The sequence below is a fragment of the Tenrec ecaudatus genome, chromosome 15 (assembly GCF_050624435.1).
Source record: "Tenrec ecaudatus isolate mTenEca1 chromosome 15, mTenEca1.hap1, whole genome shotgun sequence".
Taxonomy (NCBI): Eukaryota; Metazoa; Chordata; class Mammalia; order Afrosoricida; family Tenrecidae; genus Tenrec; species Tenrec ecaudatus.
The window spans coordinates 109,608,246-109,625,527 of NC_134544.1; the positions used below are offsets into that span (position 1 = coordinate 109,608,246).

The 17,282-nt window shown below is 42.5% G+C and overlaps 1 protein-coding gene across 1 annotated transcript in view; it reads right to left on the reverse strand.

Moving 5' to 3' along the window:
- The window catches only part of HS6ST3 (heparan sulfate 6-O-sulfotransferase 3), a 1,040,890-nt gene extending 1,023,869 nt beyond the window's left edge, over nucleotides 1–17,021 (reverse strand). Inside the window, exon 1 of the mRNA XM_075532514.1 lies at nucleotides 16,330–17,021. Within this exon, the coding sequence (XP_075388629.1) occupies nucleotides 16,330–17,021 (692 nt within the window). The remainder of the gene's footprint in view (nucleotides 1–16,329) is intronic.
- Nucleotides 17,022–17,282: the final 261 nt, after the last annotated feature.

Genomic DNA, 17,282 nt, shown 5'->3' on the forward strand with positions numbered 1-17,282 from the left:
GTGACATGTTATCAGGAGAGAGCCGCCCCGGAGAAGGACATCAGGAGTGGTAAACTGGAGGGGCAGTGAGAACGAGGAAGACCCTGGACAAGATGGATTGACACAGGGGCTCCAACGACTTGACTCAAACTTAAGAACACAATGAGGAGGGCGCAGGACCAAGCTGCGTTTCAGTCTGTCGGGGCGCTGACCCCTAACAACAACCTCAGAGCAGGACTATACACACAATGCATTACTATCGATTAAAAAATAAACGCATCAGAGTTGGAGAAGGACCTTACCGCTGCCACCACCATGGCAGAAAAGGATCAAGTCCTGGATTTAAAAACTAATTTTAAAGTAAGCACAGAGCTAAATAGTTCGATGCAAATAAAAGTCCAAGTACGGATTCACAACAGCCTGCAAGAGTGCATTAGGTTGGTTACAGCAGTGGTCTAGCTACATGGAGTTTCCATAGACCACGATTCCAAATGACTCCCTTTATGTGTTTTCCAATCTGGCAGCACTCACGAGTGAGTTAACTTGCTCCCTGTGTCATTAGGAATTCATGGCTTGCTGGGAAAGTGCAGGGACAGCACTACTCCAGACCTAATACAACGAATGGCTTATTGGGAGGAAATTAACAAATGAATTGCTGTCGATCGATAGGTGTAGAGAATTACAATGATAGTAAAGCCTAAATAATTTATACACCATATTGATTTTTTCATTACATTAATTATTCTTTATAGCACACATAAGGAACTTGGAAAATAAAACATTCAAAGCAATTTTAGGCTCAAGCCTAAACTGAAAAGCAAAAGAATTGTTCGTGATCACGCACAGGTTTGTTTGTTTGTTTTCATGAAAATGCATCAGATTCTGGATGAAGTAAGTCAGATCCAGAATGGCAAATACCATGTGAATCCGCCCACACAAAGTGTCTAGGATAGGGTACTGCACAGAGTTGATCAGTGGTTACAGGACTGGGGTTGGCGAAAGGGAGTGATTGGAGGCTAGTGAGCTTCTCTTTGGGGTGATGAAAGCCCTCTGGAAGTAGGCTGTGCTGCTGGGAGCCCAGCACAGGACCGTCATTCACAGCCCGGATTCTACGCTGGTAAAGGGTTCTAATTGCAAACTTCTTATAACCTACATCCTACATCGTATTTCCTAAATCCATCAAGTAATGCATTTGATACTATATAAACTAGTTCCCTCAAGTTGCTAGGAGACTGTATACGCAGGTCTGTTTATATTTATTTATCAATGTAAGTATTGATGAAATGGTTCATCAAACTGCCAGAAGTAGAAATATTCCTTAAGCCCAACTCTTTTCTGTATATTAGGAAGGCTCAATAACTCTTAAAAAACGATGCGGGCATTTAAAAAAGAAACGATGTGGGCAAGAAAATCCTCACCAAGATTCTTTAAGCCAAGTAGACGCTCACCTAATTCAGGGGCTCTCCCCAAGGCTGGTCACTTTCACAGTGAGCAGAGCCAGTGCCCGAAGGTCGTTTTATCGAAGCTAATAGTAACTCTTCTTACAAAGGCAATAATGCTCCCAAGATGACCCTCTCTTGGACAGGGCAATTACTCACTCCAGCTACGTGGTAAAATGGTATTCCACAGACCCCAAGAGAAAGTTCTATCTACCAGGGGCCTGGAAAATATGAGGAAGGTCGGAATTTTCTCCATGACTGATACTGTTTCCAGACACGCAAAACCCCCTCTGACAGATGGGAAAAATGAATTTAACACACCAATTCCAATGGGCATAACTAAATACATATATTGTACTGAAACTTGTTTTGTCATCATAAATCCGTATGTTGAAAAGTACTTTGCTCTTGGAACTTTGATTCTTGGAATTAAAGAAGCAAATTGATGGATCTTGTATCAAGTTTGCTCAGACACCATATCATTTCAATATTTTTCGGTTTCTAAGGACAGGAGGTCTCCAGGTTTATAACATTTTACCGAGAGACGCATGCATGTACACGTTCAAGTCTATCATATTTACTCCAGAGTAATCATGAACGTATCCTTTTGAATTCCCTTAAAATTAAAATTCAAAACATAACAATTTCAAATGTGATATAGTTTTTCTTCTTCTCCGACCTTCATAAATATCCTAAAGTATTGTGAAGCTTTGGGAATGAGGTCTAAATAGAAAAGGTATATATCTCATCTCATCGATATGTCTGTGCATACTACTCCTGTTTTGCAAACTACTTTTCCATGCCTGAAATAAGTTATTAGTTTAGAACTTATAACTAATACTTTATAACTTTGAGTTTATAAAATGTCCTAAACAGGTATAATATTGAGCATATATTATCCACTCTGCATCACACTCTACATCTAACGGCTCAAAGCAGTCACTGCCACCAGTTGGTTCTGAGGTAGTAAGGTGAGAGAATATACAAACTGAGCATTATTTCTATTACTCAGCAAAAAAAATAAAATAAGAATCAGTTGTTTGTGGTGACTACTCATTTGGTGACAGGTCTTTCTACTGCACTCACCATTCTTTCTCTCACTGCCATCGAGTCAATGCTGACTCATACTGATAGCCTGTGAGTTTCCGAGACTGTAACTGTTTATGGGAGTAGAAAGCCCAGTCTTTCTCCCACAGAGCTTCTGGTGGTTTCGAACTGTAGACCACGTGGACAGCAGGCCTCCATCACTCTCTAGGTGGACACTAATAGTCCAGGCAGAACATATGCAGGTCAGGTACCAAAGCATAATGCATAATATTCTCCATTGCATTTACAGAATTGCAGAGGGGGGACTATCCATAAAATGAATTGGAAGGCATCTCAAACCATTTTAAGACACTATCAAAGTCTTTCTCCATTTTCATCCCTGCCCCCTCCACAGGCCTAAATCCATTCTCTGTCTTTCTCTGCCTTGCAGAAGCCCATGAAATGTCCCAGCTGGTACAGATAGGAACTGGGAACACAGAAAAGCCAGGACAGATGATCCCTTCAGGACCAGTGGTGAGAGTGGTGATACCGGGAAGGTGGAGGGAGGGTGGGGTGGAAAGGGGGAACTGATTACGAGGATCTACATATAGCCTCCTCCCTGGGGGGTGGACAACAGAAGAGTGGCTGAAGGGAGACATCGGACAGTGTAAAATAAGACAAAATAGTAATTTATAAATTATCAAGGGTAAATGAGGGAGGGGGAGCAGGGAAGGAGGGGGAAAAATGAGGCACTGATGCCAAGGGCTTAAGTGAAGAGCCAATGTTTTGAGAATGTTGAGGACAACGAATGTACAAGTGTGCTTTACACCATTGATGTATGTATGGGTTGTGATAAGAGTTGTATGAGCCCCAATAAAATGAAATTTTTTTAATTTAAAAATAAAAGAAATGTACCAGCGCTCTCTCTTGTCCTTTATCTTCCAGGTGAAGTTAGCCAATGGAAGGAGAAAATGGTCAAGGTATTTCCTCTTTCCCTTGGCTCCACTGATGTTCAGGCAACTCTGTTCCGGTAGTGGCTACATGGCCTCTACAAACAGGTCCTACAGGAAGGCTGCTTCTTCCACTCCTTCCTATCACAAACAACGCAGCCCCTGTCAGGAGCCACAGGCCAATCGCAACTTTGCCTCGCTTTGCCACGCCAGGGGCCGTAGAGGTACTAGCCTCCGCTCTATCCTTTACAGAGAAGCATCCTGGTGTCTCAATGGTTACAGCAAAGCACTCAACCGCATCGTTAAATAAAGGTCGGGGTTTCTAACTCACCAGAGACACTTGGGGAGAAAGACAAGGCGATGTGTTTCCATAAAGATTACAGCCTTGCAGACCCTGTGTGGCAGTTCTCCCCTGTCTTATAGGGTGGCTAGGAGTCAGAACCCGCTTTCTGTCAATAGAATTTAGGTTTCTTTGAGTTTCTATAGGAGCGGATTGTCATGGTTTTTTTCCTGCAGGGCTCGTGGTATCCTCAAAATTCTAGACTATGCATCGGCCTGCTGCCAGGACCCAGAACAATACAGCTTTCAACATATGAAAACAGCAATGTGATCAGAAAAATGCACACAGCTACAAAAACAGTAAGCCACTTTAAGGAAAAGGACTTGCGGCACAGCAAGTCCCGGGTTAGGAACCATCGAACCAATGCACACTAACAAGAAATTCATTTTCAGAATCACAGTCTCGTGTACATGTTGCAATTTAAAAATCGCAAAGAAGGCTTGGCATCTTTCCTTGCACAAAAGTAAGGCCAAGAAAGAACTGGACACACCTTCTGCCTTATCTGTCATCTGACTTCCAGACACACTTCAGAACTGATTTTGTTTGTAAGCGGATCACTGTCTATAAATGAATGGCAGCAGCATTGAAACACTTTTAAACTGGGCTCGGAGTCACATAGTTTCCTGGGTGGTTTATGGGACAAACCATTCCTTACAATATAAGGTTCTACCCTCTGTGTTCAGTATTGCTTCTTTCTGATTCAGTTCTTTCAGGCTTTCATTCTGTACCTGGGCTACCTCTCCCTTCTCCTCCTCTTCTGTAACAGTCTTCTTCACACGCTGTATTGTCACTGACTAGTCTCTCTTCTGTGCACGTCACTGTTGCCTTTCCTCCATTTTACTGCGATTACTTTCAGTTTTCCATGTTAAGTTTCTGCATATTTCTGTTAAAATCTGATGGACTCTTCTTCCTTATTTACATTTTCACCTTCTAGGGAGCTCCATCAAATTCTATAGGATTCTAACTAGAATCCACAAAAATAGACATCCTGTTCCAGGTTTATGGTTAACCCACGCAGACCCTTAAATTCTTTGGAAGAAATACTCTGTATAGCCTAACAAATAAAGGCTGAGGGTAAAACTAGAACACAGAGGCAGCTGCAAACCCATGGCAGTAAACATACGGTTCTGAAAACAAATGTATAGTACTTACGAGTGAAAGCATGGGAAGATATTAATAACAGCAACAAAGTACAAATATTTATGTGCCTACAGGCAACTAACTCAATTTTGCTGTAGAATTGCTCCATTTATGAATTTAATTATATGTGCTTAAACATTTTTATTGCTGTCTCATTAATTTCCCATAAATACTATAAAGCGGAAGGGAAAAAGAGAGTGAGTTCTCCATTCAGCAGCATTCACTATGTGTCCCTTGAGTGTCCACAGTATCCGAGGTTCACCTTTACTTCTCCACCTCCTTTCCATCACCACTGGCTAGTTCATCTTTCCATGATTCAAGATCAAAGGATCCAGATTCAAACAGGACAGTCTGGCCTACCGCTTCTCTCATTTTCACACATAACAGAAAATAGTAACAGCTAGTTCGGATACAAATGCCTCACTATGTGGTGGGCTCTGGTTTAAGAGCATCACATGTGCTATTAATACTCACCAAGCAAAGTACTATTATTATTCCCATTGTTCAGAAGGAAATTGAAGAGCTGAAAATGGATTTATCTAAGGGTGAGCCCAACTAAATTCAGGATGTTTAACTTCAAAGTTACCCTAGTTACATTCCCAAAGTGGGCATCAGCACAAACTGCTAGATTTCCACTGACAAATACATGTACCATGAGGTCCTTCCCATTTCTCTTTAAGACTTCTTCCCTAAGACTCCCCTCCAATTCCTCTGCAATGTCACAACCTCCAGTCACTACTACCGCAGCCCTCTGGCTTTCACCAGCAGACTCCAGAGTTTATGTAATACAAGGGTAAGTCAAAATTATTGCTATGTGCTCACAGACAACTTGATTGAACAAAACTATCCAAGTGTGGCGCTATCATTTCGGGACATACCCTCCATCTATGCACTGCTCAAGATACTGTTTCTACGCCTCTGATACTTCTCCCAATGCAGTCTTCCTTGTTCTTTGATTACACCTCGCCAAAACAGCAGGGTAGGGGTCCTTGAAGAACTCAGACTCTGTTGCTTTGTAAAGTTCTTTGAGTGGGCCTGAAAGCGTTTGAAAGGGCAGGTGGAGTAAGATTTCTCATTAAAATTCTCCTACAAAAGCTCTTACTACCCTCCAAGAATAAGCAGGTGATTTGCCATGATAGAAAAGACTTTTTTCCTTAGCACAATTTTCCTGGCCCTTTTCTCACCAATATAAGTTTTCTATTTTCTTAAAATTTCTTCCTAATGCCACTGGACATCCCCTTAGAGAAGGGTCTCGGGGAGGAGATGAGCCAGTCAGGGTGCGATGTAGCAATGATGAAAAATACAACTTTCCTCTAGTTCCGAAATGCTTCCTCGCCCATCCCCCACTATCATGATCCCAATTCTACCTTGCACGTCTGGCTAGACCGGAGGAGGTACACTGGTTCAGATAGGAACTGGAAACAAGGGGAATCCAGGGCGGATCATCCCTTCAAGACCAGTGGTGTGAGGCGCGATACTGGGAGAGGAGAGGAGAGGGAGGGTAAAGTTTGGAAAGGGGGAACCGATTACAAGGATCTACATATGACCTCCTCCCTGGGGGACAGACAACAGAAAAGGGGTGAAGGGAGACATCGAACAGGGCAAGATATGACAAAATAATAATTTATAAATTATCAAGGGCTCATGAGGGAGGGGGAGCGGGGAGGGAGGGGAAAAAATGAGGACCTGATGCCAGGGGCTTAAGTGGAGAGCAAATGTCTTGAGAATGATGAGGTCAACGAATGTACAAATGTGCTTTACACAATTGATGTATGTATGGATTGTGATAAGAGTTGTATGAGCTCCTAATAAAACTATTCAAACAAAAAAAATGATATCATAGCAATCATCAAAAAAAAACTTCTTCCTAATGAGCCTCCATAATTGTCCTGCATCCTTTAGGAAAATCTAACAAGATGATCTTCTTTGAAATAAAAACAAAAACCAGCTCTCATAGCCCTCTGAGATGAACTTAACTATCCCAGTAGATCCACCCAGCAGCCATGTTCTGATGAGATTTTTGGTTTTTTGAAGCCACCCTAAGAAGACTAAGACACATGTATTATTGAGGAAATTAGTCTGTGGTCACCCGCCTACTGAAGAAAAACATTCAGCCCCCCTAGCAATACTGCTGACCCTTTTCTCACCCTCCCCCACCCCAGATCAGTTTGCATCTTTTCATTTTAGGCTGATTCTATTCTAAAGTAGAAGGAATGGTCAAATCAACCGTCACAAGATGCCAGTTTGTCTCTTTCAGCGCAAATCAATTTTTCCTGGTAGCATATTATCTAAGAGGAGAAACCACTCTAAAATGTTCCCAAAAATTGTAGCCTCCATACCTATAAGTAGGGGAATGACATATCGATAATTCTAGAAGATAACCACTGACAATTACAATTTGCACCTGAAATGTGCTTCCTGCAATTGATGCATGTATATGTATGAACTGTGCTAAGAGTTGTATGAGCCCCTAATAAGATGTTTTTTTAAAAAAAGAAAGAACAAGGGCATGCTACACATGTTTGTTGGTTCCATCTTTTAAACCATCAGGATGTCATCAAGTTGGGCTAGGTTTTTTGAAACGTAATCTCATACACAGGATATATCTGAACCATATGCTTACTGGGGTTTATTTATCAAAGATGTGCTAGGTGCTTAATACATGTTTGACTGAGCAACCGCATTTGCTAGAAAGAGAGTTGAACAAATAACAGAGTTGACAAATGTCTTAGGAACAAATTCCCCACATAATTGAAAGTTTCCCTATGATTTCAGCCAGTGTGTCCCCAATTGGACAATGCCACCCGCTGGCGGGTGGGGAAGCCCCAGGGGGCTGTAAAAGCAGATAGCTACATTTTTTCCCCTAGATGATTGGCTATAGTACCCAAGTTCTTCACTGCCACGGGCAGTCTGAGTAACTTTCTTTTTATTTTTTCCTAAAATGGGGAAGTAGGCCAGGTACATCTGGGAACCTACGATTTACACAAAGCTGTATTAGCAGATTAAAACCCACAGAGTATGCATGATAACCACAGTTTAACAAACTCAAAAATAAGATGGTTGATTGCTGCAAAACATTAATCTGAGTGCCCCATTTAATTATTTTCATACTGAACCTATTTCTTGGTTCAATAGTTTATTTTGTGACACTTAAAAATCATTTGAGGATGTGCCAGTCTCAATTAAACTTGCCTAATTCATTATCAAGCATAAATCGCATTCAAATGCCATAAGCTTGTGATTGTCTTTTGTCAAGATGAGATGATAATAATTAGCTGTGGGTACTAATAATATGAGAAACTCCACAATGTTGGTGCCTAAATTTACCTAGTTTCTGATTATTAGATGGTCATTTCCAGTTCTCTTATATCAACCCGATCAAAAACCCCCAGGCAACAAGAGGGAAAAATAAAAACTAGAGCAAGCATAAAAATAAATCATCGACTACACAGATTAGATCTGTACTACTAAATAAAAAAACTAAATGGATTTAATTCAACCTATTTCTGATTTATAGCAAATTCTGGTGATTTGAACTAGATACAATACTTTTAAAAGCCCTATAATGAACATTTAAGTAGATATAATGTACAAACAGAAAAAGCTCTAGTTGCCTTAGTTTTACACTGCACACAGACTCATGATAATTAACCTTCTTTGCAGTTCAACACGTCTAATTAGAAGAGCCATCACACAGATTATGCTTTAGACAGCAGAGCAAGCTACAATATTCTAGATAGACTTGGGAACAGAGTTCTGCAGTCTCCTTAGATATTTTAGCCTGCAGTCTAAAGGAAAAGCAATAACCAGATAATGTTTCAAAGTGGTTATGGCTTTTTGTGGCAAGTTGTATTATATTTTCTCATCTTACATTCTTATACTTATTAAGAAGAAGCCATATTTATTTCATTTGGTCCTGAATGTAAAGCAGTTCTTTTATACAACCCATATCAACAGAATGAGCTTGGCCAAAAATTTTGGGGTAAAATTATTTATAAAAACTTGAGAAAAACTCATTTATAATTTATTTTATATATATATATATATATATATATATATATATATATATATATATATATATACACACACACAGAGCTAGAATGGGAGGAAGAAAGATATCCTGAACTCAACTTAGATTGGAACTATAAAACCTTAAAAGGGCAGGTGGGGGCATCTAGGCCAAGTCCTTATTCAGGAACGAATTCCTTTTACAGAATCAGTGGCTAGTCCTTTCTTCCAACATATTCAGGGCTGGGAGCACATCCGTTTACACAAGATTTCATTGTAAATTTTGACAGTTAAAAATTATGAAGTTCTTTCTTCCACTGAGTTGAAATTGTTATCTTTTAATTTCTAGCCCACATATCGTACTTATATCTTTTTTTAAATTGTACAAGATTTATGCATCTTCCATCTCTTCTTCCTTTGAGTATTTAAAGGAAACTATATTTTCCCGATACCCATATTAAATAGGAACAGGCCCCTCAATTATTTCTCATCTGACATTGTCTCCAGATGCTGTAAACAAGTTCAAATTGGAGTTTACTTAAAAATTCCACTAAATGGAATGCAAAACGAGGGAGGGGGGTGTTCACTTATTCACATGTATTTGTTAGGTGTATTCAACCCAATTATAGGAACTATCTAAAACCCAGTGGTTCATTTGTATTAAGAGAGGTGTCTGTGCTAGCTCCCCTTCTGATATTTCTTGTCTCTCTCTCTCTCTCTCTCTCTCTCTCTCTCTCTCTCTCTCTCTCTCTCTCTCTCTCTCTCTCTCACACACACACACACACACACACACACACACACACACACACACACACATCATGGGGGTGGTTCTCCAATACAAGATACAAGTTTGGGCTGAGAGGGTCATCTCCCTGGTCACATTATCAGTGGAAGGGAGAGGCACAAGTTCAGCTGGACCAAACGTCAACCTAGAGCTCAGAGGTCTGTTTTCCTGGAGGCCATAGGTTTCCATATTTATTTGGCCTACAACCCCTTTTGCAGAAAAAAATATTATTATTTTCTATCATAACTCATAATCCAAGATAAAGTGTAGGATTCTGCTCTTGAAGTCCCTGAATTGTTCCACAGCCTCCCAGGGGGTGGTATCACCCCCTTTGGGAGACACGGCTTCAGGCTTATGGAGTTATTTGATGTGAAGGCCATTTCCCCATTTTATGGAATAAATCAACTTAATAGAATTGGGTTGCTATGCAAAGGGATTTGGGGAGGGGAGGTAGAGACTCCAAATATCTAGTTCCAATCATTCTTCTTTTTAGAAACCACTGGTTACAATCATTCTTGAAACCAGCTCTACTTATACCTTTCCTGATTTGTTTTCTGGTAATAGAAAACCATTCATAATTGATATCCGTTCATTTAATTACTTTTATAATATTTATTACCTGTTAGCTTTAATCATAGAGGGCCCTCTAGAGTACACTAGCCACAAAATTCCAACTACTGTAATAGAACCAATGGAAAGAGAGTCATAAAAGAGGGCAAGTGCCATCCCACCATACAAAGGAGACGGATGGAGTCTCTCACCAGCATCGTTTAACAAGAGAAATGCCACTTACCAAAGAGCAGTACGGTCTCTCATCCCTAACAACCTAATTCCACAGCTGACATTGCTTGCTCCAAACCACATTCTACCTGACGCATTTCAGATAATGAAGCCATTCCTCCTGTACTTCCCATAGTAAATAGAAGAAAAAGTAAGCAGAGCATTGACTGTAACTACCAAAATGAAGATGCTAATCTGCAGGAGAATTATTAGAAATAGAACCATATGTGTACGGGCTCAGCTACCTCCCATTGCCATGTAAAATGATGAGGTGAGTTCTGCTGCTGGTGGTGGTGGTGGTGGTGGTGGTGGTGGTGGTGGTGGTGGTGGTGGTGGTGGTGGTGGTGGTGGTGGAGGCTTAAGGGTTTTGTTTTTGTTTGTTTTATTTTATTTTTTGGTCTTTTGGGGGGAATGATAAAATGCTGTTTGATTTTATTCATATTTTAGAATTGAAAAAGGAAGCCTTCTAAAGATCTGGACATGCAGACAAAGGGGGAAACCATAAAAGTAATATAGAAAAAAGCATAAAGATAGTGGAAAAGGGTACTCAAAGAAATACTGTATATCCTCGAATATAAGCCGACCCGAGTATAAGCCCAGGTACCTGATTATTACCTGGGAAACCAGAAAAACTGATTGACTCGAGTATAAGCCCAGGGTGGGAACAGCAGGATGTGAATTAACACAGAGACCAGAGGGGAGAGACGGAGCACAGCCACACACACATCCTTACCAGTTCAGCTCCCAGCGTGAGTGAATCACTAAGGGTGCTTCTGTGAACTGGAGTCATCCACGTCATAGGACGGCTCTGATTGGTTAGATGTGAGTAAACAAACATTCAAATCCCTGCAGTGTCAGCGGGGCTTTGAATGAACAGCTGAGGAACGGCAGTCACCCATGAGATGTTACACCTCACTGGGGTACCACTGACCCGTGTATAAGCCGAACTCCAGTTTTTCAGCACATATTTTTGTGCTGAAAAACTTGGCTTATACATAAGTACAAACGGTAATTGGAAAACAAGCATCAATGTACAGATGTGCTTTACACAATTGATGTCTGTATGGATTGTAATAAGAGTTGTATGAGCCCCTAATAAAACAAAGAGATATTTCTGTAATAACTAAATAAAAATTACAAAAGAAAAATGGAAAGATGTCATCAGTAATGTGATAAAATAGGTCCGCGGGTTTACAATCTTCCTGTTAGCTGTCCAGGGACTCCTGTATGAAAAATGTCATCTGGGCTGTATTCAAACCCTAGTCCGGGAGCCGTGCATCTTCTTGGGGTCTAAATACCTTCAACTCTCCCTAGATTCTGGCTGCAGAGTTAGCTTCCAACTTTCTGCCTTGGCTCTGACATGTTGCCATCTCCTCTCTTACTATTCTAGCAACTTTTCTTCTCACCAGTAAAATGCAGAAACAATTATATTCCCAATTATAGGCATGAAGGCAAACAGTTTTCAATCCCGGCTTCTGTTTGGAATTTGGATTCTGTGTCAGTGCAAACAGTCACAAAATGGCATCACCGTACGTGAAGGTGGCTCAATCTCACTAGATTACACTGCAGGATCACACAGTGTGGCATAGGATAGTTAGAAGTTTAAACTCACTTGGCAAAACCCAACAACCAACAGCACGTAAACATACACCACCAGATCCTTTTGTGATAGTCAGCCTTGGTTAGAGAACACTGTGCTGCTACAATTGATAGCACTGTGTGGATTTGTAAGTATTACGACATACCAGCATACATCAGTGGCTACAACAAAGGGCTCCATCAACCCACCATTGTGAGAGTGGTGAAGGACTAGGAAATTTTCCTTTCGGTTATTGCTCTAAGTATGAATCCAAGCCAACTTGATGACACCGACCACCAATACATATTAACATATTAAGTATTACTAGCTATCAGTCTACCTATCCTGCTAAGCACTTGAAATGCACTAGTTTATTTAATTCTCACAATACTTCTATGAGGGTAATCCTAATTAGCTACACTTAAAATATGAAAAATCTGAGGCCCAGAAAGAGTAAGCTGATTCCTGGTTACACACAGAGTGAGTACACAACCCGGGTCTGTGTGACAACAGAAGCCAGTAAGTGATGCATGTGAGTATTGATCCCTAATATCAACTGGGAGGGAGGAACAGCATGAACGCTAATGAAAATAATGTGATCTGCAGGGAATACTCAGATTATGTACAAACTCCATTCTTCAATTTGTCTTTCAGTCAGATGTGTGCATAAATCAAACCAGGTATGCATGGTCTGTGGCTACCATAAGTTAGTCAAATGTTTTTCCTAGTATATGGCACATCATTGTATGCATTAAAGACATTAAAGAAGTACTTACAGGTACATTAAAACACCTGTAACATAATAATCCAGTAATAATACTAATTCGAGAGGCCTCGAAGAGCATCCTCAATGGTTATTCAAACCGTTATATGTACCTCAAAATTTCAATATAAAGGACTTTAGAAGGGTTGGCTCCTAACGATGGGTTGTACTACAGACGGCCTTTAGTAACATGGGGACTGCCTGCCTATCATCGTTTTCTAAGATTCGGCCCTATTTGAAGGAGACCCTGGTTCCCATTATGTAGCAATACATTAGCTGCCATTTTGCATTGTGGAAATGTACCCGCCACCATCCAGGCTAATCTAGTGGGCTATAGAACGCTATACACACACATTACAATGACAGACAACGAAGTCAATCTTCTACTAGGAAGATGCTACTTTTAACCCTCTCTTCAGCGTTTTTCATAGAGCTTCTGACACAGAACATCTTCCATTTGCCAGAACTCTTCCTTCCTGCCCTATCTAAAAAAGGAAAAGAAGTGGGAATTGTTGGGAACAGGAAGGAAGGTGCGAAGGAAAAGAGGAGGGGATTATGAAGCGCCGTGTAAAAGATATTGCCACCAAGAAAAGTTTTAAGCCAACTTGTAATTCAAGTAGAAAAATGCTCATAGTCTCTAACTAAACAAAGAAACGCGATTGTGCAATAGAAACCATATGTTTAAGTAGCCCCTATTGGAATGTGCAGTGACACAAAGTAGCAAAATACTGGATATTTCCTGCTGAAGGGAAGCCTTGGGCTGCTAACTTCTTCAAGGCCTGAAGCAGCAGCAGCTAATTTCATCACTAAGAAAAACGGAATTATTTTTAGAATCCATGTCCTACTCTAATTCCCCCCAAATCTTCATCTATTCACTAAAATGTACATCAGGAGAAAACAATGCTGACTGTTCCCCCTCCACAATGAAGCATCTTTAAAAGTCTTAAAAAAAATCCATTGATAGATCTAGTCTTTCATAGTAGGTGTGAAGCTACTTATAAATTTGGGTGGGTGATCATTCAGCAATTAAGATGCAAAAGGCTAACTACAAAGAGTATACCATTGGATGAAATACAGGATTGATGGTCTTTTATTTCTTAGAAGTTATACTTGATCAAAAGACTCGATTTAGAGCTAAAGTAAGACTGGCAGAGTCTAAAGTAATACAGAGTAAAAAAAATCTTCAAAACCAAATCAAATCCACTGCATTCGAATCAATTGTGAATCATAGTGACCCCACAGGACAGAGTAGAACTGCCCTCCAGAAGGGGCTCAAGGCAGGAATCTTTACAGAAGCAGACTGCACATCTTTCTCCTGTGGAGCAGAGGGTCTGGGCTCAAGATGCTGACTTCATGGCTTAGCAGCAAAGAGCTCTAACCACTGCACCACCAGAGCTCCTTAAAAGCAAAAAAAAAAATCAATAAATCACCTTTAATATAGACTAAAGAAGTTGCCTAAGGCTTGCATTCCAACTCCAACTAGTTTCCTGATCTTACCAATTTCTATTAAACAGGAAAAGGAGCAGAGAGGAAATAAAGTATTAGAAAAACTACCAGAGTTAAAAAATCACATAATGAACTCTCGCTCATTCTTGGAGAAATGAAGTAGAATTAAATGCTTCAATGGCAGTGCATTCTAGAATCTGGTGGCTTCCACTCAATGAAGCTTTTCTATAATGTGAAATGCAATAACTATATCAACATATTGAGCCTGAGTTTTTAAATTCCTATTACCTGACTCCAAATTGTTGGAAACCTTTTAGATGAAAACTTCAATAAACCAGTATTCCAAGCTTTTAATGTTTTAGTCTCTGGAGCAAGTATGTCAGATTAAATTTCAAATCTTAATGGGCAGAAAGAACATTCAAGCAGTCTTCAGTCCATGTCTCTCTCAAAGGATGTTAAAGATGTCAGCAGTTTCATTGGCTATTAAGATTCCATATTTCCCAAATTCCTAGCAGTGAGTCTAACTCTCAGCAGTATTACTAATTAAAAAGGGGGGGGGGGTGTAGGAAACCCATTTATCACGCTAAAAAGAAAAGATACTTATTCTATCTTTATGTCCATTTCGAATTCAGCACACTACCAGGCACATGGTAAGTCTTTAAAAGGGGCTTCCAGAATGAGCTGATGGAATGACCTGGAGGAAGAACGGACATCTTCCTGAGAGCAGCAAGAGTCCGTCCAAATCCTGGCACTGCCCAACAACAAAGGCCATCTCCAGAGTTGGGGTTATCTACGTAGAGCAGATATGTAAGCATGTATCTTCAAAGCGGCATCAAGAGGATGGTTTCTTGAGTTAGCAAGCACCCATCCCTGAGGGGCCTACCAAGGGATTAGACTTTTCTGATTTCACTGTTCTGGGAAAACTCCGGCCTTAACTCTCTGTTCCCAGTTCCACTGCAACTTACTGGTCTAATTTAGTTCCTCATCTCCAGGCCCAAGGGCACGCCAGTGATATTGCACCAGGTGCCACTGGGGATGGAGGTGGTTTACAGCAAAAGGCTTTGTATAAAATTTTTGTACCATTTCATCAGAAATTTATAAATTTTTAATAAGAAACATCCCGTGGTTAATTAGAGCAAAAACTTTCCATGAGCCCAGTTTAGGTGTATCACTTTACTTACGAAGCTAAACTCTATGCTAATTCACTTTCTGGATCTTCTAATGCACCCTGGTCAGATTTGCCATTATTACTCAATTATAACAACGCTTCGAGTCACGTGGTGGCATCTGCACACACCGTAAACATTCATTGTCGCTTTTGTTGCTGGTATGTGTTTTTACATTCACTAATTTTTTTAAATTTTCTGATCTTTTAGCTACAATATCTTGTGGTAAATAGTATTTGTGAACCTATGTCAATGACTGCAAGCAACAACGCAGTTTTTAAAAGGCTTTGCTCAGTTATTAATAAGGTTATAATTAATAACATAATTCTATGAAGAAACTTGTTTTAAAGTTCTTGTTAAGTCATATATCTGATTTACATTACTTTGATCAATTTACAACTATATCACATATTATGCTGGGATTAAAATTTTTTTTCCAGTTATCCCTGTGGTAACTTTTCTGACACCTCCTGCTTGATTAAAATTTATAATAATAAACATTTCTAAAGATTCTATGTGGACCGGCTCGGGAGGAGATCCTCAGAGGCCAGAGGTGACACCGTGCATTACACACAGCAGTGAGTGGCCCCCACCTAGCGACCGCAGTGGGGCATCCCATGAGGGTTGGGGGTGGTCAGTTCCAAGGGATGCAACCCTGTGCTGGGCACCAGGAAAGAAACACTGGCGACGGCTGTGGGCACCTCTGCAGGTGTAAGGGGGTGGGAGAAAACAATGGGGGCTGGAGGAGGAGCACGTTCCAGGGCGCAGCTCTATCTTAGCACTCTCCAAAGCTTCTGCCCCAATCAAGCATTGGGAAAAGTCCCAGACTCTATGGATGCCCCAGGGGGCACGGGCCGCCCTGGGGTCCAGACTCTCGAGAGAGGGGGAACAGGGGGGCGGCAGGAAGCCAGGCGAGGCAAGAACCGTACCTGGTGTGGCTGTGGTTGCGGGGACAGTCCTTCTTCTCCATGATGGCCGGCACGCAGTTGGTGAGCTCCGTCCAGTCTGCGTGCAGCCCGCAGCTCCAGCCCGTGGAGAAGCGGGAGAAGAGCCACGTCTCCTTCTTGCCCGGCCGGTGGCAGGTGCACTTCTTCTGGCCAGCTTTGCAGCTGCACGGCTGCTCCAGCCGGATGTTCTTCACCAGGTGGCGGCCGAAGGTGGTGCCCCCGGTCTTCTGGATGTGCAGGAACACGATCACGTCGCGCCCCTTGATGTTGAAATCCACGAAGCGGGTCAGGTCCTTCAGGGTGAAGTTGAAGCGCGGCACGAAGCGGGGCAGGGAGCCGTTCTCCGGGGCCTCGGGGTCCGGTTCCTCCTCCTCCTCTTCCTCCTCCTCCTCCCCCAGATCTCCAAGCTCCTCTTCCTCATCCTCGGGCGCCAGACGCCCCCGAGGCCCTTCGGGCGACCCCCGGGGCGGCGCGGGCAGCTGGGGCCGCCGCTCCCACTCCTCCCGCGGCCCCCGGGCGGCCGCGGCGGGCGGGCCGGCCTCCCCGGCGCGGGGCTGCTCCCCGAAGTTGGTGCAGGAGCTGGTGCAGGAGGGGGACACGTACTGGTACATGATGACCACGAAGAGCAGCGTGAGCACCGGCGTCAGCAGCCACTTGTTGAACCTTTCATCCATGGTCCCGCTCTCAGGCCCACGGGCGCGGCGGCGGCGGCGCGGCCGGGCGCGCGCGTGGAAGTTTCGGGGACTCCGGGGCGCGGCTCGGAGCCCGCCGCTCCTCCATGCCCCGGCCGCCCAGACGTGCAGCGGGCCGGCGGCGCGCCGGGGTCCGCGCGGCCGGGCCCGCGAGGGGAGCGGGGGAGGCGGCCGCGCGCGGCGGCGGCGGCGGCGGCGGCGGGCGCCCCGCTCCTCCGGCTCCGGGCTCCGGGCGCCGCGCGG